The following is a 23,297-nucleotide window of genomic DNA, read 5'->3' as shown; positions in this document are numbered from 1 at the left end:
AAGAAAGATATTTTTAAATTAATATAATTATATTTTATTTTGTTAATATCTTCAAGTTATTATCTTATATTTTTTAGTTTAACATTTGATATTAATAAATAAAAAATAAATGGGTTTAAGGAATATGAGCTTTAAAATAATATAATTTAATAATAATAGAATTATTTCTTTATTAGTTAATTTATCTTTGAATTCACTCTCTAATTTTTTTCCTTTTAATATATTAAAAAGTTCTTAATTCTTTCAAATAAAGTAAAAAAACTCATTATTGAATCAATAGGTAAATATAAAGATGTAAAATAAATTGCTTTAAATCATTATTTAGCATGATTTATATCTATACCAAATTGATATCAACTTCAATTTTGTCTTTTAAGTTAAGTTAAAATTTATAAATAATTAAAAAAATTAAGTTAAACTTCTATATTACTTGATTATAAAAATAATAAATATATGATTTATAGAAAGATTATTAGCAGGTTGGGTTTATTAATGATTTAAATTCAATATTAATAAAAACTTTTAACGAATAGCAAAACAAAAATTAATCTTTTATTTTAATTTTAATATTTTAAATTATTTAAATGAGATAAACTTTTAACTATAAATACATCTGTCTGTTTATTGATTTATTATTAATTTTTTATAATTTAAGTTTAAAACATCTAATATAAAATTTAGTTGACCATTTAAATTAAAATTATTTTAGTATTTTTGTAAATTATGAAACTCATATTTAATTGTTAGATTCTTTATTTATATTTTGCTGAGATTGTTGTTAATTTATTTGTTGTTATTATTAAGTCAAAAATGCTGGTTAGAAAAAGCTAGCTTACTTTTCAGTTCTTTTTGAGTTAATTTCTTGCTTTTAATTAGTTTTATCCAACTATTACAAATATTCCTCATTGCTTATCCTTAACTAATGAGTTAAAATATTATATGAACCAAGGTTTCTGTAAAGATTTTATCTCTTTAGGCTTAAATTTTTTTTGTAGCTGTTGTTTTTCATTTAAATTTCCTCTTATTTTTAGGTGTATTTAAGTTTCAGTGATGGATTGTGCTGTTGAACTATACCTTAAGCTATTCTACCAAACACAAGACTCCCTTTTTATATATATAATATTACAAAATCTCAAAATTAATTTTGAAAGAATTATTTACCTTGCTAAAAAGAGGGTTCTGATTTTAATTTGTTTTAAATGTTTTGAGGTATATTTATATTCTTATCTTGAGATCTTATTCTGTGATAATATTCTTTGTCATTATATTTGGATATTGTTAATAGATCGTCAGCAGTCCTACCAAGAGAAATAGTATTTGAAACTTAATAGCAAAATGGGGAGTTGTTTTAATTTAATATCATGCATTTTGCAAGCTAGGCTAACTCAGATTTCTTTTGAAAGTTAGGAGGGTGGTTTCTTCCATACTCTTAGATTGCTATTTACTAATCAATAAGTAACTTTTATTGGTGCTCTTACTACTTAAAGAATAGATCAAACTCACTCTAATCTAAAGCATAACTATTGTAAGGAATTATTTCGTTTTTCGAAGTGTTAGTTTCAACATTTTTACTTGAAGACTTGGTTGATCTTCTTTCCTACTTTTAATTCTCTTTTGCAATTATAGAGTCATCTAGAATTCTATTTGTGTCTATTTATTATTCAAATAAACAAATATGCATTTAAATAAAATATGTGAATTTATTACTCTTTAAACTGAGCTTTTAGTAAATAGGCACCTATTATGAAACCAAGTCCTACTATTGAGGATTCAAATCTGGAACAAGATGGAAAGGGTTTATGCTTGCTCTTGGTAAATTTTAAATTGTATCAAAATACTCCTGTTTAGACATCTAAAATTTATAATTGTTTCTCCCTTCTTAAGCTTAGTTTTTAGGTATAAATACTTGTTTATTTTGCATTTTGCCTTGATATGTCATATTATCATACTCTCCTTCTTTAAGCTTAAATACTTAAAAAATAAGAATTATATCATTCAAAATGCTACATTTTCAAATATTTGTCATTTTATTTGTTATAAAATATACTATTTATGTTTGGATCTTTGATAGATTGATGCAAATTTGAGAGTTCTTGCTTCTTTTTTTCAGATAATTTTAGCATTACTTGAGAATCTTTTAACAATACTGAGTGATTTGATTAAGATATTGTTGGATTAGGCGGATATTTAAATGATTTATCCCTGTTTTAAGATTATATCGATATTAAACTATCATGAGTAACGCTGTTGTTGAATAGAATTGAGGATTGGGATTAAACTAAGGTTTTTTAAGTTAAGGATCTATTCATATTTAATTTATAATTCGCAATTCAGTTTTGTTATTTATGTGCAGACTAATATTTTAGTTCACTTAATTTATTAATTAATTAATCAATAATTCTTATATTTAATAGTTAGAATTTAGGAAAAGGATACCAAAAACATTTGCATAAATTATGTAAAAAAAGCATTACTATTCAATTATTAATATTAACAAATATAGGTTCAAAAAATTAGTTAATATTGACAGCTTTCTAGAGTTTTATTTTTGAGGAAATATGAATAAAAATCAGTAAAAATATTTACAACAATCAACCATCATAATAATTAATTAAAGACATATCACAGAGAATAAATCAAGTCTTAAAATATCTTATTTATTTTAAAATATTTGATAAATGAAAAATTATTTTGTTTTAAATAACTTTGATTTATTTTATATTTTCATTTTAAAAGTATTTCATGATGGAAGTTAGCAAAAAATGACAATCATTTACAGATAAAAATTTATTTAAATATTTATTAATCTAACTCAAAAAAAAAATAAAATCACTATATAAGAAATTAATAACTGAAAATATTTTATTTGAAATATTACAAAAATCAGAAAAATTTCTTATTGAAATTAAAGAAAAGCAAGAACATATATATTTATTTATGGATTGAAACATAATAATTTATCTTGACTGAAAGTTATTGCTTTACATTTATGTTATTTTATTAAAAAGAGATATATCCTTACAAGTAATAAATTAACAATTTATGCAAATAAATTTTGCGTGCCAAGAATAATTATCAAGTATAGATAATGCATAAAAGTAGCAAATAAAATGAAGTAAATCTATTAAAATTTAATTTCTACAATAAGCTTTACAATAGTCATTGGGAGTATATCATTTCCAACTTTTTTTGTCAACAATGGGATATTTTAATCTTTAATACTCCTTGTAATTTCAGCTGTAATAACTGATAATGCATCTTAAATTTACATTAGTAAACTCAGCTAAAATTTTAAGACTATTGAAGATGTAGTTAAACATTTTTTAGGATCTAAATGGAAAACATGCTTTTAAATAGTTAAAATTGTATATTTACTTTAGTTATCATTAATATACATATTGTACATAAATGAATTCTTTCGGAGTATAATAAATTAGTTTCTTGATCAACAACATTAACTAGATATGAAATTAATAGCACTTATAATATCTCCTTTTTTATTTACTTTGTACTTAATCAAAAAAGTAGAAATCTACATGAAGGCATCTTTCATTAATTTATTGATATTACTACTAATATTTGTTCTTTACATTTATCTATCTATTTCTTCAATTAACGAAAGCTAAATTACTGATCTTATGTTTTAGTTTGATTTGAGTTAAATCCCTAGCCTATTGTCTTAAAATAACCTTTCTTTTCAGTTTTAGATCTATTTACCTGACCTACTAGTATTTTCTAATACTTCAATAAAAAATAAAGAAATTTCAAGGATTACAATCATAATTTCTTTTTTTTACTTCTTTTTTTGTGGTCTTTTCGGTTCTTTAGCATTAACCAGTTAAGGAATAAAAAAAGGAATAAGTGGTTTATTTATTAATTTGTATGATAATTAACCAATCACTCTAGTTATGAAGTTTTTAATGATATATCATGTATTAATAAATATGGGTTACAAATTTATAGTATTGAAAAGAACGTTATACTAACTCATTTTTTTAAAAAATAATATGGAATCTAACAAAAAGAAAAGGCTTTAATTATGCTTATAGTTATTTCTAAGCTTGCTATTGATATTATTAAGTATTTCTACTACCAGCTAATAAAACTCATTTATTATGATAACTGGCTCAATAACTGCATTTTTTATATTATATTTGGTACCTTATAACTTAAAATATCGCTCTTCTTATTTAAAATTAAAATATTTTGAGCCTAAAAATTCAAAATCAAAATAATTAGAAATGATCATGTAATATAACTAACAATAAGTCTTAATGAAAGAAAATTCGAATTGCTAAAAATTTTTAGTTTGCTTATCAATTAACAATTCTATTTCAAATATAAAAAATATGGAATGTATAAATTATAGTCAAACTAACCTTGGTTACTATTTAAAAAAGAGATAAACCATAAAGAAAAATGTATCTCTTATAGAAAAATATAAAGATGAAACTATGATTTATATAGGCTACATTATGTTGTCTTATGGTCTCTATTTTATAGTAATTAAAAATGCATTTTGAATCTTCCTCTTAAAAATATTTGATGAATCAAGAAAGAATTCAAGAGTAATTAAGTAAGAAAAAATATAACTCGTTATCAAAATAAAATTTTTTTAACAAATTAAAAAATAAATTACAAATAATTCCTTTAAAAAAATTTCATTTATATTTGTAATTTAATTCAACAATATAAAAAATACACAAAATTAATATTCTAATGAAGCTTCGCTTTGCTCTTTTTGAAAAGAGAGGTAGATTTAGAGAGATGTATATCCTTGATAAAATTTTGTAGATGAAACTATGATTTAAGTAAACAGATTTTGTTGTTGTATGATGCCTACTTTGTAGTTAAAATTATTTTGATAATAAAATTAGAATTCAATCATAATTTTAAAAATTAATTTTGTAAAATAAAATAATGGCTATTTTTAAAAAAATTTATTTCAAATAATTCCTGAGCAAATATGTCATTTAATTGAGTTTATATTAAAAATAATGTTTTTATAGATTCTTTCTGTTTGTGCTTAACTTTACTACTTACTCATCAAATACAATCTTCTAGTATTTATTTACATATTAACTTTGTTACAATTTTACTTTTAATATCATAAAATATGCTTACTGAAATATAGATTAGTTTATGAAAGAGATATATAAAACTTGAATATTATACAAGTAAGCAGTAAAAATTTCAAAATTTAGTTTAATATAATTAAAAAAAAAAGTAAGCAAAAAAATATCGCAACTCATTCTTAATAATTTATAAGAAATGAAATGGTTACCAGAAAATTGTTTAGAAAGTATCAGCTTAACAATAGTACTTGATCCTATAATATTTCCTTCATACTTCTACATGAATGGTATTATAGTTTCTTGTATAATATACATTATTTCTGGATTTATAGTTCTACACTCCTCCAAAATATATACTACAATAATGGAAATGAAAGCAAAAAAAATTGATTAAATAATCTAATTTTTTCTAGGGTAAAGATGGAGGTTAACATATTTAATTGCCTCTTTAGTTTATATTATGCAGCTAATGTAAATGTACACACTTTATATAAATAAATTCACAAAAGACATTATGGTTTCTTTTTTTCCACTAGACTCCTTGTCTTAATATATAGAAGTATTGGTTATACCTATAACATCTCCTATGATAATTAGTTCTCTAATATGCAATTCAACCTCTCCTTTAAAACTTGGATTGAAATTAAATGTAGTTTTCTTAGTCTCAATAGTCTTGATTTACATATACATATTTATATCTTCTTTTGAGCAAATAAAAAGCAACTTTGATTCATCAATATTAACTACTTTTAATTTAGAAAATCTACCTTACTTTATTTCCTAAAATAATTACTCATTTCACTTCTAATTGTATTTATAAGAGCTGGTAGTATTTAATTAGAATAATAAAATTGTAAATAAAAAAATTTAATAAATTGTAATATATTTTGCTTTGTCTGTAGGATTATTCTTTGGAGTGATTGGTAGCTTGATTGTAAATGATTAGGAAAAGCAAGGAATGGTAAACAAAGAAAACTCAAATTAATTGTATCAGTTACTTATATTTTAGTATTTAACTTAGTTTCCAGTCATAGTTATAGTGATGAAGATATTTATTATATTTAATATGCTTTTTAATATCGGCTTTAAATTCGTGATATTTAGATAAAATCTTACCAAATTTTTAGTAGAAAAGAAAATTAAAAACTTTAATGAAAATTACTTCAATAAAATGATAAAAGTATAAATAATTATATTTATACTAGTCCTAAATTTATCTACAGAAAACTAACAAACTTCATTATTCATAATATCTGGTTCTGTCACCTGCTTCTTTATACTTTATCACATCCCATATCTTTTAGAAAAAGCAAGAAGAAATTACATAATAAGTAAAAAATTTAATAGCTTTTGTCTAAGCAAAACTTAATCAAAAAATATTTCATAAAAATAAATTTACTTAAATTTTAGAAGTCTGTAAGTTAATGAACTTAATTCAATAGTTGCTTTAAATGAGAGTTTCTGTGGTAGAGATGATTAGTTTGAAATATATACTAAGCAAAACATAAATTTGAATTCTCATAATATTACAGATATTATTGTTGATTTACAAGTAAAGTCCTCATTAGTTTAGTTTGCAGAAACAATTAAATATCAAATTGGTCTCATTATTTTTATACACGGTTTTTATTTTTTGATATTAGGAGCTTTATATATAAATTGATTAGAATAAAATGTATTTTTCATAAACTTACTTTAAATGAAAGAATATAAAATAAAAAAATTAGATTCATATTAGACTACTTAAATTAATATTTAAATAAAATACATACATTTTCTACTTGTTAATCCAACATATAAAGTAGTTTTATCTTGTTTAAATATACTTTAAAATAATTATGATTTAAAATAGGTTTTTTAAATTTATTTTTTTTTACATTTCATTAAATTTTTTGAATTTTGAGTTTTTATTTTGATATTGATTGGGATTTCTATGCAAAATAAATAATAATATTTATCTTGAAATTATGATTCAAAAGAAATGTATTCAGTAAATCCTTTATAAATTATTTTATTCTCTTCAAATTCTTAAAGAAATTATTGCTGAAATACTCCCTAGAATTTAATTATTGATAATAAATAATAAACAATTTTAATAAATGTAATCATTTTTAATGAATGAAATTCTTTTATTAATTTAAAAAATATATCTACTATCTAAATAACTTATGCTTATTTTTAAAAATATTTTCATTTATTTAGTTGACACTTTAATGCAAAGAATCTTCTTTTATTATACTTTTTTTACAGCAAAAGTTTAGATATCAAAAATTAAAACAGGCTAAATAAAAAGTAGCAACTATTAGAAATATGTCAAACCCTTAAAAGTAAGAGCTAAACACAAATCCTATCGATTAGAGTTTATAATAAGTTTTTTCATAAAATGACGATGATGATATTAAAAAAGCTATAGAAAAGCAAAAATAACCTAGATGTTTTACTAAATCAATGAAGGATTAATGTTGGAATAATGTAGATAGATAATATTTATTGTTTATGCTCTACTTTATAAATTAACTTCTTTTAAAATAATTCTTTTAGGCTACTATATTTATTGGAAGACACCCTGATAGATGGAGATTAGATGCAGTTGGCAATCCCGTTTTAAGAGTAATAATTAGTATTAAGAATAGGAATATATTGATTAAATTTCTTTTTTTGTCAATTAAAATTCTAAAAGGGATTAACTTCTTGTTTAGGACCTCTTTGCCATGAATATGACCATATTGTACCTTTTTCTAAAGGAGGAAAAACTGAGATTAGTAATTGTCAAATTTTGTAGACTATGGTAAACAGATATAAATCAAATAAGACTAACTAGAGTCACAAAGAACTTATTGCAGTTTCTTCTACTAATAAGTTTACAAGTAATTTTTTTAATATGATCAAAATTTGGATTTTTCTTAATTTAATCTAATAAAGACTAAGAATTTGATAGTATTGAGAGGGCAATTTACGGAGATATATTAAAAGTTGATGCTGAATAGCAAGTTAAAGAAGCGTCTAAATAATCCCTTAGAATATTATATGCATAAAAGGAGATCGATCAAGTGCTATAATAGGAGTAAAGAATGACATATTTTGAGTAAAATTTAAAAAGAAATGAAGAAAATAGCAGAAGCACAGCATGACATTTACAAATAGTTAATAAAATATATACGATTAATTGATTGATTGATTTATTGATGGTGCATATTATGTATTCATCATACAAATTAAAATAAGATTATAAATAAAATTTCAAAATAATAAATATTTTTATAGTTATTTATTTTTACATTTAATAATTTAGTCAAATTTATTTTATATAATTTATTTATTTAGTTTGTTTTTTATTGGTTGGTTGATATTTTTTAGCTAAACTATTAGTTTTTTTTCTAATCTATTTATTTATTTTATTTGGTTGGAAAATTTTTAATCTTTTTATCAAAATTAATTATTTATTTATTTGCTTGTTTAATAGAAATTGATAAAGTTAGTGAGTTAGTTACTCAAGTTTACTTATTTTTTTTAATAAAGTATTTTAATATTATTTATTAACAGTTCAAGATTTCCAAGAATATTAATAACGGTTCAGTAATTTAGTAAATTCAGTAAGTAAGTATAGGCAAGCAAATAATCTCAACAAGATTTTTTATTTTATGATTGAATTATTTTTCGATATTTTTGTTTATATCAAACTCAATCTTTTTTTATTATCGAAAAAAATACTTTTTTTACTTTATCCCTGTTTTTAATAAAAATTTTTATAAAGTTTTGATTATTTAAAAATAATTTACCATAAAGAAGTTGAAGAAGTGCCATTTGCTGATGGTGCTAATTATTTAATTTTATTTTAAATCAAAGGCTCTTTTTAGCTGGTGCAAGTAGTAGATTTATTTTGAATTTATAGCTGAAAACTATCACTTTGGCTGTTGTGAAGTTTAAGCTGCTTATTAAGTATGTATTCAGTTTAGTGTATTTAATTATTAGGAGTGATATTATCTTCAATAATGTCGTAACTTTTAATTTTATTTCGGCTTTCAAATATTTTTGAATTATCAAATTGTGGTGAATTTCCTGTAACTTGAGAGTATGTTCTTTTTTTGCTCTTTCTTCTTGTTTCATAAATAAATGAAGAATAATTTGATTATTTTTATGTTTTGAGCATGTCTCCTAATGAGTTAGGAATCATATTATTAATAAAATCGATTGCTTTGTAAACAAAGGAACCTCCTAACTTTCTTTCTGAGCCATCATCTGAAGTATTTTAATTAAATGCATCACAATCACTCTAAATCTTTGATAAATTTTCGCTTTTTAAATGGTCATATTAGCTTGGTATTTATGCAGCACAGGAATCTCCTAAATTCCAATCTGAAAACTGTAAGTTATTTTCTTAATTTTCTTCAGAATTAGTTGTATTATTAATATTGCTGTTTAAAACTTAAGAATATAATCCTGACGAATCATTTTTGCTTTCCTTTGAAGAGTTATCAGAAAATGACATATTTTAGTTCTCCTAAAGATCTTTCTTAAACTACTTTTCTAAGGAAATAATTTATTGGTAGTATTTATTGTTGTAGTAGTTATATTTATGTTCTTCAGACTCAATGTGCTTTTTATAATTATTTAATTTAAAAATATATAATTTGTATTCAAAAATTATAATCTTTACTTCAAAATATCCCTCTTCTGAAAAATCTCTCTGGCAGATATGACATCTTGTTCTTTTTTTTAAAGGTTAAGGTGCCTTCTATGGTGTTTGTTAATATTTAAAATAATTTAAATATAAATATACTTTTATAATTAAAATTTATTATTACTAAAGGTTTCTACTTATCCTTAGATTTATTTTTTTTCTTTATAAACTCTGTTAGCATCTAACTACTTCTTGTCAGGTTTATTTACTAATAATTAATTCAAAATGTTATAATTCAAGCATAATTATTCATATAATTGTACTTAATCAAAGTCAGATTAAAAACACGGAAGATATGGTTGACCATGTGGTGTAAATTTAGGTAATGTGCAATAGTTTCTCATTAAATTTCTATATTTTTATTTTATATCATTTTGTTATATATCATTATTATGTTATCATAAATATTTGATTTTGCAAATTATAACTAAAATTATTTTACTCATCAGATTAAGAATCAAAGCAGAATGTGTGCTCTTATCCAGAGCTCATTTATCGATTAAAAAATCCCGTTGATAAGTGCTTTATTTTTATTTTATGAGAGCAAGGTTCTTTTGAACAGCATTATTAGCATTGTGAGTTTTCACTTCCTGTTTAGGAATCAATACTCACTATAGATATTTTCATTTTATTTATTTAAACAATTCTATAATAGAAGAAGTAGTATTTAACAATGTATATCTAGAGTAACTTTATGCTAAGTAGATAAGTTTATGATAAAGCGGTAATTAGTTAGTACCTTATTCTAATTAGTTTTGTTACTTTGAACAAATAAATAAATAATATCAATTATTATTTTTTCTAATTAATAATAATATACCGCTAATTTTGCAGTAAAATCAAATAAGATTAAAAAATATAGCGATTTAATTCCTATCCAAAATACCAGTTTATTCTGAGAGGATTCAAAAAATTAGTATTGGTAGAAAAATTTATCAATTTTTAATACTAATGCCTAAATTTATCAAGCAAAATGACAAATGAATTAAAGAATGAATGAATGAATTAATTTATTAAAAACAAATCTTTGAATGTATTATTTATTAATTATGTTTGTTTACTTTTTAATAATCAAATCAGTAAAATTGCTAAACTTAATAAGATAAAATGAGAGTAAAAGCTAATTTATTGTTTCTAATTTTTAACCTTTGAAAAGGATGAAAAATCTAATCTAAATTTCTAATTAAGCCTAAAAATATTTTAAAATAATGCAAAGTAAATAGTTTTTGAAGAGCGGCTTTCCCTTATTTTGATGTATGCCATACAGAATGTTCTTCATAAAAATAAATATATTAAATTAAATTTTAAATTTATTATTTTTAAGTAAATTAAAAAAATCTAAAATTTTTATAAAGCGATTAAACTAAATTTAATATTCCCTAACAATAAAAGAACAGTTTTTGAACATATAAATTTATTAATGAATACTAAATTGATTATTAACTTAGATTCTAAATTATTTATTTTGTAAAAAAATGAGCTAAAAATATTAAATTCTAAATAAATTAAATTTAGAGATACTTCTAGCTATTTCGAATATTAAAATTAATTCACACATAAAGCTAGTAATGTAATTTAGTTAAAGATAAAACAATTAACTAATTTATTAACTAACTCATAGGTCTAAATTATATTATTTGTTATAAAAATTTAAACTTTTTAGTAAGAATTAATCAATCATGTTTGTTTTCTTCTTACTTGTTTGTTTTTAAATCAATCTAAATTTATTTCAAAAATTGACATCCCCTTCAGAAATAAATGACGCGTTTGCATCAATTACAATTTGAGATTTTTTACCGATATTACTTTTAAAGAACTTCTAATTATTAACTCCACTTATCATAGACATATCTACAGAAAAAAGTCTATTTGGGTCATTATTTCTTCTTCTCTCTTCTTCCATCTTTTTTTCTTCTTACTCTTTTAGCTTTTTAGTGTTTGGATCTTCCTAAAATATGTAGTCTAGTGGGTCACTTAAGCTTCTCTTTGCCCTTGTTAAGTTATGAGCTCCGACTTTATAGGTTTAACCTCCTTGAAGTTTATCTTTAACATATTTAGTTATTCCTATTTGTTTTTGATTCTATTTGATGTTGCTGTTTTCGTAAAAATCTTTTATTTAAAAATATAGCTTTAAAATTATTTTGATTTAAATATTCTTTATTTACCTTTAGCTAAGTTAAGAAGATAATTTTTGCACTACTTAAGATTCATCTAATCATTGTTATCATCATCAAGGTCGTTTTTAGACTCATTATCATACAAGTCTTGCAAAATATTGTTGTTATTGTTATTAATATTATTGCACGATACCAAATTATTACTGTTACTAATATTATTATTGTTATAAGTAAATGGACGAGCTGTTGATGGATAAGCATAACCCAAATCATAATCAGGTTACTGCATATTATTTGAAATATTATTGTTATTATTTGAGTTTTAATCTTAGGCACTTGGATTTTTTTAAGTTTGCATAAAGAGTAATACTCTCTGCTGTTATTACTAGGCGTATGAGGGGGAAACCAGAGGCTATAAATAATTATTTGATTGAGATAAAACATCTCTTCTATCTGATTTTTCTCCTGGTCTTGCAGTTATTTCTTCATGTTCAAGTGCTTCTGTAATTATATTTCTTGGAGAGCTTACAATTGGAAGGCAATTCATAGGCATACTTGGAGAGTGGCCATGTCTATTGATTTATCTATTAAAATTTTATGTATAAAAATAGTCAAATCATTTGTTTTATTGTTTTTCTTACTATTGAGGAGGCTGAGTAAGGGGTTTATCTAAAGATGCAGAAGAGTTATTTTTTCTCCTATTTCTAATAAGGTCCATGTATTTTTAATAATACTGCTTATAATAATCTATTTCCTACTTCAATTTATCCACTTTATCCAAATAAGGTTTTTGACTTTCAATCAGAGTCTAATTTGTCTCGCATGCTTAAGCATTAAATTATTGCAATTGATCAATCTTTTTAATAATATGAAGATAAATATATAATTTAGTAAAAAAATTAATAAATAAAATTTAGATTTAAAAATTGCTTGCTTACTTGCTTTAGAAGAATTTAGTTATTTTACAATTCGCGATGAAATAGTATTTTAAAATTTCTGACTGTCATTTAGAGTTTTTGTATGTCATCGATAAGTTGAGCTTTAGATTTGATGTTGGGATTTTAGTAGAAGTTTTTATTGTACATGTTTTGATTATGCTATTCATTCCATTCTTCTTTTTCTTCATAAAACTCTTTGATGAATTCCTTATTAATAAGCAAATCTTCGTCTCCATGTTCAAGCTTATCGTTATGTATAAACTCTAAATTTATAAATAATTTAATATTTTGAGTGATAGAAAAGAGAATAGATAAATAATTTGATCTAAAATCTTGTAGCTTATTTTATAATTTCAAAAAATATTTGTAAAATGCATTGATTTAATTTTTTTATTTGTTTTGAATATATATACCTTTCATTTTGTGAAAATTAATTTGGTTCTTAAGAGCAACTTTGATTTTTATCACATCTCTTTTAATAACCTATTGTTAATAAAAAATTTTAATGCGTTAGAGAAAAATTTTTATGCACGAATTTATCAAAAATAAAAAAAAAAAAAACACTCAAAGTAAAAGATTGCGTAAAGTTTTTTTAATTTATTGGGATCTTGATTGTATAATTTAAAGTCAATTTGTTTGTACTATTGCTTCTAGTAAAAATATTGAATTGTAATTTAAAATTTTATTTTACTCTATTAAATTGTTTTAGCTTTTCATTCCTTTCTTTTAGTTTTTAGTTATCAAAACTCAGCTTTTTGATCAGAAGCTTATGATTTTCAATTTCATTATGCAATTTTATTGATTACTCATTAGGTGTTATTATCTATTTATAAAATTAAGAATTGGTTAGTGTATGTTGATTGTGTTTCTTCTTATTATATGCAAATACTTCTTACTTCTCTTATCTTTATTGCTACGTCTCTTTCTTATTGAGGCTTCATCTTTTCTAACTCTTGTATAGCATACTCCTTATCATGAATTATTCTCCTTAACTCTAAAATCTTTTCTTCTAATTCCTAAATAACATCTTTTTAAAACGATACGGCCTCTTCATTGACTTATTCTTAGATTAATACCTATTTATGTTTTTAAATGAATGCTAATTAATATAGTCATCAAGCAAAATACAGAAATCGAGGATATTTTTTTATTTAAAATGAATCAGTTCAAATAAGTCTGATTTTAAATTTTAAAATAATTTTTGAGTTATGTATTGCTTTATTACTTTTGACTAAGCTTAATTCCTTTCTCTTGTAACACGCTGCAGAGACTAAAATAATTATTTATTTTCTTAATATAGTTTGTCAAATAGCTTATTGGTGTTTTCTTAATCTACAGTATTACTTTATCCAAGTGTTGTGGAATTAGAGTTATTTATTGAGTATTATTTACGCTATTGCTCATAAGCCAATTTCAAAGCTTCTTTGTTTAACTTGAGAGCCTATTCTAAATCTTTAATATCTTCTTATAGTTAAGCATTTTCAGCCTGAAGAAATTAAATCTTTGAATTTTGCCTATTAGTAACAAACTCATTTACTTCAGTTCCTAAAATATTTTGCATCATCATTTTATAATTTAACTTTTAATTTAAGTATTTTCAATATTTGTAGAGTTGTTCAACAAATGGACCTTTCTAAGCCTATATATTATGTATTTATTTTGTTCAATATGACTATGTAATTTATTTATCTGAGAGAATTGATTATTTTTCAGTATCTTTATTATAATTGAAAATATATTACTTTTATTTATTTTTTTTTTGATCATCTAATTAATATAAGACTACTTTTTTAATTTAATAAGACCATCCTGAAAGCATTCATTTAATATTTTTTAATTTCTCTAACCTTTAATAAAAAAATATTATTTTTAATTCAAACTTAATCAAAATTTATAGTTATTTTTTATTTCCTCAAAAAACTGATTCTCCTTTTATCATATTCAAAACCCTATTTTATTTTATATATTTCCTTCATTCATGAAAAAGAAATGACCAAAAGTTATAATTTAATTTTTTCAAAGCCATTTGGTAGATTATATTTTTTAGATTAAAAAATTTACCTTTTATGATAATATTAAAAGAATAATTACCACTTATTATTAGAAAAACATACAATCTAATAATGTAAACATTTATTAAATAATTTAGTATGAAATGATACAAATAATTTAATCGTTTGTGGTTCATATACTTCTTATATTTCACAAATTTAATATTTTTTTATATTAAAATTGAATAATTATGTTTAAGATTAAAATTTAATCAAATAAATTTGGTATATAATTTATAATTTATTTTTGAGTTTTATGAATTAAAAAAAATACTTATTTAATTGTTTTTTATATCAAAATATATTTTTACAAATCTGAAATACAATCAAAAATGTCTAACTTCATAACAAATAAATTATTTCTATTTAACTTTATTTTCATTAGATATTATTTTGAAATATCATATTAGAATGATAAATTTATATCTAAGTAAAGTATATTTTATTAAAAAGGAAAAAATTATTATTTTCTTATGATATTTTCTTTAATAATTTATAAAATAATTTTAAAAAAAGAATTGTTATTATATTTTTTTATTGATTTTGAATGAGTATATTTATCTTGTCAAATCTAAATTTAAAGTAATTAAAAATTTTAATTTGATAAAGCAATAAATGAATAATAATGTTATTATATTAATTCACTTCTAGATAAAAATTCCTATTAAATTAAATGTTATTATTTTATTAAAAAATCTTGGATTTGGTATTAAAAAAATTTGAATAAATCAATCAAGGTTTAACATATTTGATTTTAAAATTATTGTTATTAATTTTAGATAAAAATAGTTAATTATCAAACACCAGAAATCACTTTAATATTATAACTTTTAGTTTGATAAATTAATTATAATTTTTAGAATTGAATAAAGCTCTAAAAATAATTTCATTTTAATTCAATGCTTTCTTATAAAAAATTGTTATAATTAGTGAATTTAATTGCAAATTTACTTATTTTATAAATAAAAAATAATTTTTTTTAAATGAAATAAATATTTTGAAGAAAAAAAATAGAATTTAAACTAAAAACAAAATTATTTTTAATATTATTTTATTTACTTAACAATTAAAAAACTAAACATTTTTAAATGGAGAAAAAAAATATCTTTTATAAGGCTTTTTACTGTAAAATAAATTATCATATCTAAATATATACTTACATTAATTAATTACGAAAAGAATAAAAACAGTAAAAATAAGTTTTTTGTAATTAATTGTATAATTTTTAACTTATTTTTAAATTAACCAACCAATTAATAGATATTATTTACTTACTTAATTATTTATATAAAATAGCACTTTTACTTGATTACTTCAAATAAAAGATTAGATAAAAATTTAAACTATTAATAAATAAATGATTATTTTTAAAAGACTAGATTTATTTTACTCACCTTTTTAGTTTCATTTTAACTAATAAACTAAAGGATAGCGCACTGTTTTAGGAGCATTCTTATCCTTATCTGTAATGTCGATTTCTTTATCATACTTTGTTTACATGATTTTACAATACACTAATAATTAAATTGATGCTAACATTTCATCTCAGAGTTTTTATGCAGAGGAAGGAACTTTTGTTGATCTTAAATAAGATTTGATTGGCTTTTAATATTAATACTCTTTTAATAAATATCTAGATTAATTAGAATTATCCACTAACAAGACATATCTAGTGATAACTCCTTACTTTTATTACAATAACTAATCATCATACCAATTTATAAAGTTAAGTTATAAAGAATGTTAGGACCCTCAGCTTGAAGGTTATAAATGTTTAGATTTCTCTAAAATTTAGAATTACACATTGAATATAAATGCTAAAAAAAGTATTGGATCATATATTTTAATTTACATTCATAAGTGTTATGATGTGGATTATATAAAACCATTTATTCCTGATAATTGTGCTAGTTAGGCAGAAGTAGAAAAATTAATTAGTAACCCAAATGGAATTTTTAATTTCAAACTTTATACGTCTTAATTTAACACAACATCAAAGAAGTTATAAGTTAACTATAAAAATAGCTATTCTTATATATAAACCGATTAACATCAATTGATCAATTATAAGGTTTAATAATTAACTACTACTGTGAAAGATGGTATTATTTTTCAAAACAAGTAAGACTTTTTCTCTCCAATTCAATACAACGTTAATTAATAAAGTTTTAATTGGTAAACATTTTTTAAAATATCAAATGAAACTTCGATGATGAAAATTACCTTTTAAATGGATGAATTTGTTCAATATGTTAAAATACAGTATCAGACATTTCCTGAAATACTAGCATAAGTCAATAGTATATTTTCACTATTAATGCTAGCTGGTATTATTGCTAGAAAATTTGCTTCTGGTATTATTTTTAACGAATTTTATAATTTGTTGATTTAAAACATGTATTTTTCTTCCAAAATAAAAATGAATCAGCTTCTAAAGCAAAGTAACTCAAGATAATATTAAAGCAAATACTTCTAAAAAAAATTAAAATAAACCAAGTTTAAATAAAGTCCTTTTAATAGTTAAGCAAACTATTAATAAGATGAAGTTAAGTTAGATATTAGTTAACTTAATTTAACAAATAACTAGATTGAACAAAATTAATCTAAAAAGGTAAGTTAAATTAAGGATTTATCATAAATTAATTTTTAAAAGAATAAAAATTAAGAAATTTAGTATTAGGATTGTTAAGTTACTCTTAATAATTCTTCACAGATTTAAATTCCAAAAATTTATCAAAAAAAAACTTCTAAAAATGAAGAAGAAGTGAATAATTCTTTGTAAGAAAGTTATCTTTAAAGTTAAGCTGTAAACAAAAGAGATTAGTAGTCAATATCAATAAATAACCAAAATCAAAGTAACTAAAATAATCTTATTCCAGATTAGGTTTAGGGTTAGAATACTGATTTAAAGTTTAAAAAGTAACTCAATTTAAATTATTTAATTTTACATAACAATTATTAATAATTTTTTCAAGGTTATAGAAGAAAGGTTTAGAAGATAGATCTATTTAATTTGATAGAAAAATTAAAAATTTTATAGAAAAAGAAGTACATAAAAGTCTTGACATTTTATAGTTGTACAAAGATTTAATCTTTTTGAAAAAAGCTGTAATGATTCTTTTAAGAAAAGATTAACTTGCAGCAATAGAATTTATTGGAGTATGTCCGTAGACAATTAATAAACAAGTTGATATCAATTAAGATAATTATGATGAAAAAAGTATTTTTATTTAACTTAAAAAAATTTGCATTTTAATTTTTATCAATAAATTAATAAAGCAAATATGAATTATTTTGAGAAACAGTTTGCAATATCAATATCAAATCAGCTAACTATAGAGTATGCATAAAAATTTTTGGATAGAGTAAATCTCAATCATTCAAGAAAATTTAATGAAATAGATAAAAGAATTTTATCTTGCTTAAATTGAATCCTTTTCTGTCTTTCTTTCATCTCGATTAATTTTTTAATAGAAAATAAAAATAAATTAATATTTTTCCTTATTTGTTTCATTTTTTTTATCAAATAAAAAATAAAATAAATATTTTTTAATTTTTAAGAACCATTTTCATATTTATTTGTTTGTTTTTTTTAATCAAAATAGCCACCCTTAATACTATTTCTGTTTTTATTTATAAATTAGTAAATCAATTAATTTATCTGACTTTTCTAAACAAATTAATAAATTATTCTTTAATACATTTTATACACTTGTTAAAAAAGTATAAAATACATTTAATGCTAAGTTAAAAAAACATATTGGCTTATCAATTTTTTTTTAACTATTTATAAATCAAAAAAGATCTAGAATCATTAAAATGATAGCAATAGAAAGATAGAAAATTTCGATTAATATTTCTTTATATAAATATCTGAGATTAAATTAATTAATTTAATTAAAAAATTTAAATCTAAACTAAAAAACATAAAGATATATTTATTTATTTTCAATCAATATTTTAGAAAGAATAGTAAATTAGATAAAAAAGAAATGGCTGAATAACTTAAGAAGTGTAAGAGAGGAGGATGCAATAAATAATTTAAAGAGAGTGAAAATACAGGAAATTCTTGTAAATTCCACCCTGGCAAACCACTTTTCCATGATACTAAAAAGGGATGGACTTGTTGCAATAAAATTGTTTATGATTGGGATGAGTTTGCAAAAATAGAACCTTGTGCTGAGGGCATGCACAGCGATTTAGATCCTATGTAATCTGCTTAAGGTTAGGATGGGTTCTTTAAATCAGAAACTGTTAATAATGCATAAAAAGCAATTGATAAATCTGAAAATAAGCCTGTAATCAAAAAAATTTCAGATTACAATTAGTAAGATGACAAAAAAGAAGCCAAGCAATAATAAGCTGAAAATGGAACAGAAAAGAAAGTATTTGTTACACCATCTGGCAACTTAAAGTGCACTAACAAAGGATGTTAAAAAGAATATAAAGAAGAAGATAACAAAGATGATTCTTGCAAATATCATGCTGGTGCACCTGTTTTTCACGATTTAAAAAAGTTCTGGAGCTGTTGTCATGTATTATTTACAATTTTTACTTATATTTTTCATTCAAAGCAACATTTAAATGAACTAAAAATTAATAAAATAGAGAAAAATTAAAATTTAAAATAATTTCAAGTAAAATCAGTTTAAACAAAATTATAAACTGGCAAAAAGAAAGATATTATTATAAGCATATTTTAATTTTTATTATTATTAATAGACTGTTACATACGATTGGGACGACTTCATGAAGTTACCTACTTGCACAGTTGGTAGACATTAACCCAAATTTGTTTGAATTATAAACTGTAATTTATTATAAAGAATATGTAAAAACATAAGCCATAAATAAATATATTTCATTTGTATAAAACTTAGTTCTTAAATTATTTCAAATCAATAATAAAATGATAACTCAAAATCAGATAAAGAATTTATAAAATAAAAATAAATCGTTTAAACTAGAATTTGAATATTAAAAGCAAATTATAAAAGCGATATTTAGAAATATTTTTGTGTTAAGCAGATTTTTAGTAAATCTAATAAATAACAAATGAAGGAGGACTCTATTAATATATTAAGTTGCCAAAAGTAAAAAATTAAAAAAATACTGCTTTTAGCATACAAGCTAATTATTTTGAATTTTAGAAAGAATAAAATTTCAGTGTTTAGATAGATATAAAAAAGTAAAAAAATATATTTTAAATATTGATCAAAACTGATGAATTTTTAGTTGAAAATATCTTTCCTTATTCTTTTATTAAAATATACTTCTTTTTTATTTATTTATTTATTCTAGAAACTAATTAATTCAGTTTAATTTTATAATTCTAAAACTTATTAAAATATTTATAAAATATAATAAAGTACCAAATAAATGTTTTAAGACTCTAAACATAATTGAAATATTAGAAAGTAATTCAAGTATAATAGAGAAAGCACTTTATATATTTAAAAAAGAAAAATGTATTTTAAAAAAATGAAAATACAATAAACTAAATATTTATTTTATAAATTTATCATTTAACAGATAATAAATATAAACTAAATTAAATCCTTATTTTTAATATGAAATTAATAAAATTTATTATAATTAATTGGTTATTTTTAAAAGATTCTTTTTAATTTTTTTGTTTATTCTTATGGAAAGCTAATATAAAGATTATCACATTAAGTTTACAACTATATCATTTGAAATAAAAAATTATGTTTATTTTAATTTAGATTTTTAATAAATTGATCAAATAATTTAATTTTTTATGGTCAAAACTTTTGAGCTTTTATTTTGAAATATTCTTTCAATTTATAATACAATTTAAATAATTTCTAATAAAATATTTATCTTATTTAGCCTTTTTCTAAACTTTTAAATTAATTCACTCACCAAGTTTAATGAAATACACCATTATCTAAAAAAAATTTTTTTTTTTTTGCTTATTAATTTATTTGCATAATTAAATTATTGATTAGTTAGTTTCAAGATCAAATATTTTAAGGAAAGTATATAAATTTATTTTATGAGAATAAAAAAATAGATGATCAAATTTTAATAAGAATTTTTATTGAATAGAATTTAATTTAAAATAGATATTTGGTAAAATTTAAGAGAGAGTTTTACATAATTTAATATTTATCATACAAATTTATAAATACTAAAAATCAACCATCTTTTATTCTAATTTATAGAAGAAGCCTAAATACAATAAATTTGATATAAATTTAGAAAAGTTTTATTATAGAGTTGTTGTTGTTGTTGTTGTTGTAGTTGTATGTATGTATTTGTTTGGTTATGTATTTAATTATTTGATAAGCAATAGATAGATAGATAAAGAGCAGTAAATAATAATTTGCTTGTTTTTAGTATTGATATTTCTTTGACTTATTAATAATATTTAATTCAATTATAAAATAGTATCAAAGAAAGAAATATTAATTCCTATTAAAATTGATAGCAAAAATTAAGGAAAAAGAAACAAACAAATAATCAAACCTTCTTTTAAACTCAAAGCTTGTAATTAAATTATGAAATAGCATTAAGGAATTTTTATTGGATAAGACTTATCTCAAGCTTACGATAACTTAACTAAAGACACGATAAGCATGGATGACATACTTCAATGTGAGTATGAAAGTATGCTGGATAATCGAGATGAGTTTTTAACTTAGCATGAAAATTTAACTCCTTAAAAGAGTATCACAGAAATCATGTAGAAGAAAAATAAAGTGGAAAAGAAAATTGTAGTAAAGAGATACTTGTCATGCAAATGGAAGATCTAAGAGGTAAATTTTATTAGTAAAAGGAGAAGAGATTTGTTTAATAAAATATGTATATTAAAGGATTTTGAAGTGGAAGAGATAGGGAACAATAGATTTCAGATGAAAAAAGTAATTTGCTTTTAAGTTTTCTTATCCTTTTTTAGCTTTTTTTTGTATTTTTCTTCTTCCTTTCTTGTATGCTCTCTCTCTCTCTTTATTTGTGGGTTAGAGTTATTGAATATATTAATAAGACTGCTCATCTATTTTTAATATATAAATGGAAAGATATTTATAAATTTTATAATAATCAATATAGAAAATATCGAAAAAATAATATATCCTCCCATGTAGACCTCCCATAAAAAACTCAGATTTCATTTTTCAAGGTGAATATATGAGGCATATTCAAGTATTTGATATGAAAAAAAGTAAAAAGTCTAAGTCTCGCTAACAGCAAATATGAGTTTGTTTTTGCTTTGATTTTAATAAATACAAAATAACAAATATTAAACAAAATAGAGCTGTATATTATGCCTAACCAATTAAATGCCATTTATTAAGCAAAATTATAGTGTTTAAATACAATCATATAGTTACAAAAATGTTTGAGGTTAGCTAGATTTTGTCTAGAGTACTTAATCTCACTTTCCAGATAAGTCTACTTTAATAATAATTTCATTATATTACAAACAAACAAATAATTATAATTTAAATTTTAATCTGAATAAACTCGATAAAATGGAAGCAAAAACTTCCACTTCTAATCCTTGATTTTAATTATACTATATTATAAATATGAATTGAAAAATCTAATGTATGCTTTAACTTATATAGATATATAAATATTATTTCTTGTAATTCTTATAAACGATTGTTTTATATATCTAAATTATTATTACTTAATATTAATCATAATGTTTGATTTCTGATGCAAACCTTAACAAAAATCCAACAAATATTTTATTTAAAAACAAATGTATTTGTTCACTTCATATATATGAAAAAATAATAGAATTTCAATACTAAATTAAATACCAAGATAAAATTCTTAAATTAATTTTTTTTTTATCAGTTATAAAAATAGTGTTTCATGTAAATAAAATTAAAATATTTTTAAAATATAAATTTAATCCAATATTACTAACTAAATAGATAAAAATAGTTAATTATAAATATATTAATAAGCACTTTAAGTAAAAGAATATTTTTCTTTTATTTTATTTAAATTAATTTAAAAATAAATTCAAAAATTATATAATGGCTTTAAATTTTGATAATAAATAAGAAAGAATATTTAAAATTATAATTTTAATAAAATGAGAACAAACAAATTAAATATTGTAATTTCTAATTTGGGGTTGGGGTTGGGGTTGGGGTTGGGGTTGGGGTTGGGGTTGGGGTTGGGGTTGGGGTTGGGGTTGGGGTTGGGGTTGGGGTTGGGGTTGGGGTTGGGGTTGGGGTTGGGGTTGGGGTTGGGGTTGGGGTTGGGGTTGGGGTTGGGGTTGGGGTTGGGGTTGGGGTTGGGGTTGGGGTTGGGGTTGGGGTTGGGGTTGGGGTTGGGGTTGGGGTTGGGGTTGGGGTTGGGGTTGGGGTTGGGGTTGGGGTTGGGGTTGGGGTTGGGGTTGGGGTTGGGGTTGGGGTTGGGGTTGGGGTTGGGGTTGGGGTTGGGGTTGGGGT

The 23,297-nt window shown here is 21.7% G+C and overlaps 6 protein-coding genes across 6 annotated transcripts; 3 read left to right on the top strand and 3 right to left on the bottom strand. All coding sequences in view use genetic code 6, as the record gives it.

Annotated features, from left to right (window-relative positions):
• Positions 1-730: 730 nt before the first annotated feature.
• On the bottom strand, positions 731-2,309 carry TTHERM_00492360 (hypothetical protein; the record flags this gene model as incomplete). The annotated part of the gene is made up of 4 exons (XM_001023128.2): positions 731-1,104; positions 1,162-1,650; positions 1,708-1,971; positions 2,048-2,309. 4 exons carry the CDS (start codon positions 2,307-2,309, stop codon positions 731-733), a joined length of 1,389 nt encoding a protein of 462 aa, XP_001023128.2.
• Positions 2,310-5,116: 2,807 nt separating this feature from the next.
• TTHERM_000492343 (transmembrane protein, putative) lies at positions 5,117-6,503 on the top strand (the record flags this gene model as incomplete). Its single annotated transcript, XM_012799611.1, has 3 exons — positions 5,117-5,138; positions 5,183-6,336; positions 6,423-6,503. The coding sequence occupies 3 exons, from the start codon at positions 5,117-5,119 to the stop codon at positions 6,501-6,503; spliced, it is 1,257 nt and encodes a 418-aa protein (XP_012655065.1).
• Positions 6,504-8,188: 1,685 nt separating this feature from the next.
• Positions 8,189-10,579, bottom strand: TTHERM_00492340 (hypothetical protein). The gene is made up of 6 exons (XM_001023126.2): positions 10,199-10,579; positions 10,020-10,107; positions 9,881-9,964; positions 9,733-9,810; positions 8,855-9,672; positions 8,189-8,802 (listed from the first exon to the last, which is right to left on the bottom strand). The coding sequence occupies exons 1-6, from the start codon at positions 10,381-10,383 to the stop codon at positions 8,757-8,759; spliced, it is 1,299 nt and encodes a 432-aa protein (XP_001023126.2). The 5' UTR covers positions 10,384-10,579; the 3' UTR covers positions 8,189-8,756.
• A 906-nt stretch (positions 10,580-11,485) lies between these two features.
• TTHERM_00492320 (hypothetical protein) lies at positions 11,486-14,378 on the bottom strand (the record flags this gene model as incomplete). Its single annotated transcript, XM_001023124.2, has 8 exons — positions 11,486-11,865; positions 11,922-12,457; positions 12,515-12,729; positions 12,812-13,074; positions 13,225-13,294; positions 13,503-13,634; positions 13,708-13,887; positions 14,037-14,378. The coding sequence occupies 8 exons, from the start codon at positions 14,376-14,378 to the stop codon at positions 11,486-11,488; spliced, it is 2,118 nt and encodes a 705-aa protein (XP_001023124.2).
• Positions 14,379-16,330: 1,952 nt separating this feature from the next.
• Positions 16,331-19,662, top strand: TTHERM_00492310 (CHORD protein; the record flags this gene model as incomplete). The annotated part of the gene is made up of 5 exons (XM_001023123.2): positions 16,331-17,781; positions 17,838-18,082; positions 18,142-18,227; positions 18,795-19,397; positions 19,585-19,662. The coding sequence occupies 5 exons, from the start codon at positions 16,331-16,333 to the stop codon at positions 19,660-19,662; spliced, it is 2,463 nt and encodes an 820-aa protein (XP_001023123.2).
• A 1,724-nt stretch (positions 19,663-21,386) lies between these two features.
• On the top strand, positions 21,387-22,083 carry TTHERM_00492300 (hypothetical protein; the record flags this gene model as incomplete). Its single annotated transcript, XM_001023122.2, has 3 exons — positions 21,387-21,644; positions 21,702-21,749; positions 21,937-22,083. 3 exons carry the CDS (start codon positions 21,387-21,389, stop codon positions 22,081-22,083), a joined length of 453 nt encoding a protein of 150 aa, XP_001023122.2.
• Between the last annotated feature and the right edge of the window lie 1,214 nt (positions 22,084-23,297).

The sequence above is a fragment of the Tetrahymena thermophila genome (assembly GCF_000189635.1).
Source record: "Tetrahymena thermophila SB210 genomic scaffold scf_8254446, whole genome shotgun sequence".
In the NCBI taxonomy this organism is placed as follows: domain Eukaryota; phylum Ciliophora; class Oligohymenophorea; order Hymenostomatida; family Tetrahymenidae; genus Tetrahymena; species Tetrahymena thermophila.
Note: the sequence above shows the minus strand (reverse complement) of the source record. Positions and strands in the feature narration are given on the sequence as shown.